Genomic DNA, 2123 nt, shown 5'->3' with positions numbered 1-2123 from the left:
CAAAACCAGTTCATTTCTCCTTCCCAATCTTCCTCCAGCTCTGTCAATGACGATGAGCTTTTCTTCAAGACTCTCCCTGCATCCCAATTCGAGAAAGGGGTTGAAGAAGCGAAGAAATTTCTTCCAAGTGCGGATAAATTGGTCATCAATTTCGGAGAAATAGATCATAAGTTCCATCGCGAAGCCACTAACAGCTCTCGCCGGCCAAAGCATCACCATAGAGATGAATCAGCCTTTGGAGATTTGAGAAGAAAAAAGTACTCTGCTATTTCTTTCGAAGAGCCCGCGGTTCCACCGCAGGATTTGGACGACATCCTCCTCTGTGGATCTGATTTCCCCCAAGTTGTAAGCGCCATTAGAGAGAAGATATTCAATGAGGCAACCAACAAGTCTACAAAACACAGAAGGCAGAACGAAGAGGTTGTCGACCTTAACACACTTCTCCTTCACTGCGCACAAACCATCACCGCCGGAAACAACCAGAGAGCTAACGATCTCCTGAGACAAATCCGACATCATTCCTCACCTCACGGCGATGCATTTCAAAGACTGGCGCATTACATCGCCGACGGACTCGAAGCCCGCCTTGCCGGAACTGGAAGTGAAGTCTACCGCTCTCTGGTAAACAAGAGAAAAACGGTAAGCGATGTGTTGAAAGCCTATCAGCTATATCTCGCCACTTGCCCCTTTAGAAAATTGTCCTACAGCTATGCAAACATGACCATTTTGGACACAATTCAGACTGCAAAAAGAGTTCACATCATTGATTTCGGCATCTTCTTCGGATTTCAATGGCCCGTCTTCATAAAAATGTTATCTTTGCGTCCGGGCGGCCCTCCAAAGCTTCGTATCACCGGCATTGACAATCCACTACCGGGTTTCCGGCCGGCTGAGAGGATTGAGGAGACCGGTCGCCGGTTAGCCCATTACGCCGCGCGATTCGGAGTTTCGTTTGAGTACCACGCCATTGCAGCCAAGTTTAATGAAGTGAAGCTTGAGGAGATCCATTTCCGTGAAGATGAAATGCTCGTGGTAAACAGTTTGTTCAGATTGCATGGCCTGGCTGATGAAACAGTAGTTGTTGATTGTCCGAGGGATAGGGTCCTGAAAGCCATTAGAGAACTGAGCCCAGCTGTGTTCATCAACGTTGTTGTGAATGGAAGCTACGGCGCTCCCTTCTTCATGACAAGGTTTCGAGAGGTGCTGTACCACTTCTCGGCGGTGTTCGACATGCTCGACGCAACGGTGCCGAGGGAGAATGAGCAGAGGTATTTGTTGGAGAGGGATATGTATGGGAGGTTCTTGATCAATGCGATTTCATGCGAGGGGTTGGAGAGGGAGAGACCTGAGACGTACAAGCAATGGCAGATGAGGTGTTTGAGGGCTGGTTTTGAGCAGATTCCATTGTGCAGAGAATTTGTGAAGATGGTGAAGAGTAAGGTGAGAGCTTACTATCATAAGGATTTCGGCATTGATGAAGATGGTGAGTGGGTGCTTCAAGAGTGGAAAGGGCGCATCTTGTATTGTCTTTCTGCTTGGAGGCCTAGTTTTTGTTGAAGTTCTTGTCTTAGTTATGTTCTGGCGGAGAAATTATTTAGTGCGCAATTTGATTTTTGATGTTTTACATACAGAGTAATTTATGGTTTCTTAGGTTTTAGAGGGGTTCAGTGAAGAGATGTGAGCGGAAATGTCTGGGGCTTCTGAAGATTTTAATTTGATTTTTCAACGGTTATATTTTATGTTGGAATTAGTGATTTTTTTTCGAGGCAGGGTGGCCTCAAAATCCGACTCTTCGTACATACCACCCCATTTTTTATGTATTTACATCTCTGCACTTAAATTATGCTTTTTTGAATTTTTTTATTTGCGAAATTCTTTCATGTATATTTACATCACTGCTGAAATTCTGTACCTCGGTTAAGCTGGCAGATTTTATAATTTTCTTCTATGTAATGTATTTGTTGTTCTTTACTTATTGGATAATTCTGACAATCTTGATTTCTTAAGTATTATAATGTTCTTTGACTCTATGAGTTGATTTGTATTAGTCTTTAATTGATTTGTATTAGGCTTTTTTTTTATGTAAAGTTGTCGCAAAATTTGTAGTAAATCCAAAAAGAAGT

The 2123-nt window shown here is 43.3% G+C and overlaps 1 protein-coding gene across 1 annotated transcript; it reads left to right on the top strand.

Annotated features, from left to right (window-relative positions):
- Nucleotides 1–3: 3 nt before the first annotated feature.
- Nucleotides 4–1920, top strand: LOC110035357 (scarecrow-like protein 14; the record flags this gene model as incomplete). Its single annotated transcript, XM_020739592.1, has 1 exon — nt 4–1920. A coding segment is annotated over one exon (1554 nt), but the record flags the coding sequence as incomplete, so codon positions are not given.
- Between the last annotated feature and the right edge of the window lie 203 nt (nt 1921–2123).

Source organism: Phalaenopsis equestris, unplaced genomic scaffold, assembly GCF_001263595.1.
Source record: "Phalaenopsis equestris unplaced genomic scaffold, ASM126359v1 Scaffold197426, whole genome shotgun sequence".
Classification (NCBI taxonomy): domain Eukaryota; kingdom Viridiplantae; phylum Streptophyta; class Magnoliopsida; order Asparagales; family Orchidaceae; genus Phalaenopsis; species Phalaenopsis equestris.
The sequence above is the reverse complement of the archived record's forward strand: the minus strand, read 5'-3'. Positions and strand labels throughout refer to the sequence as shown.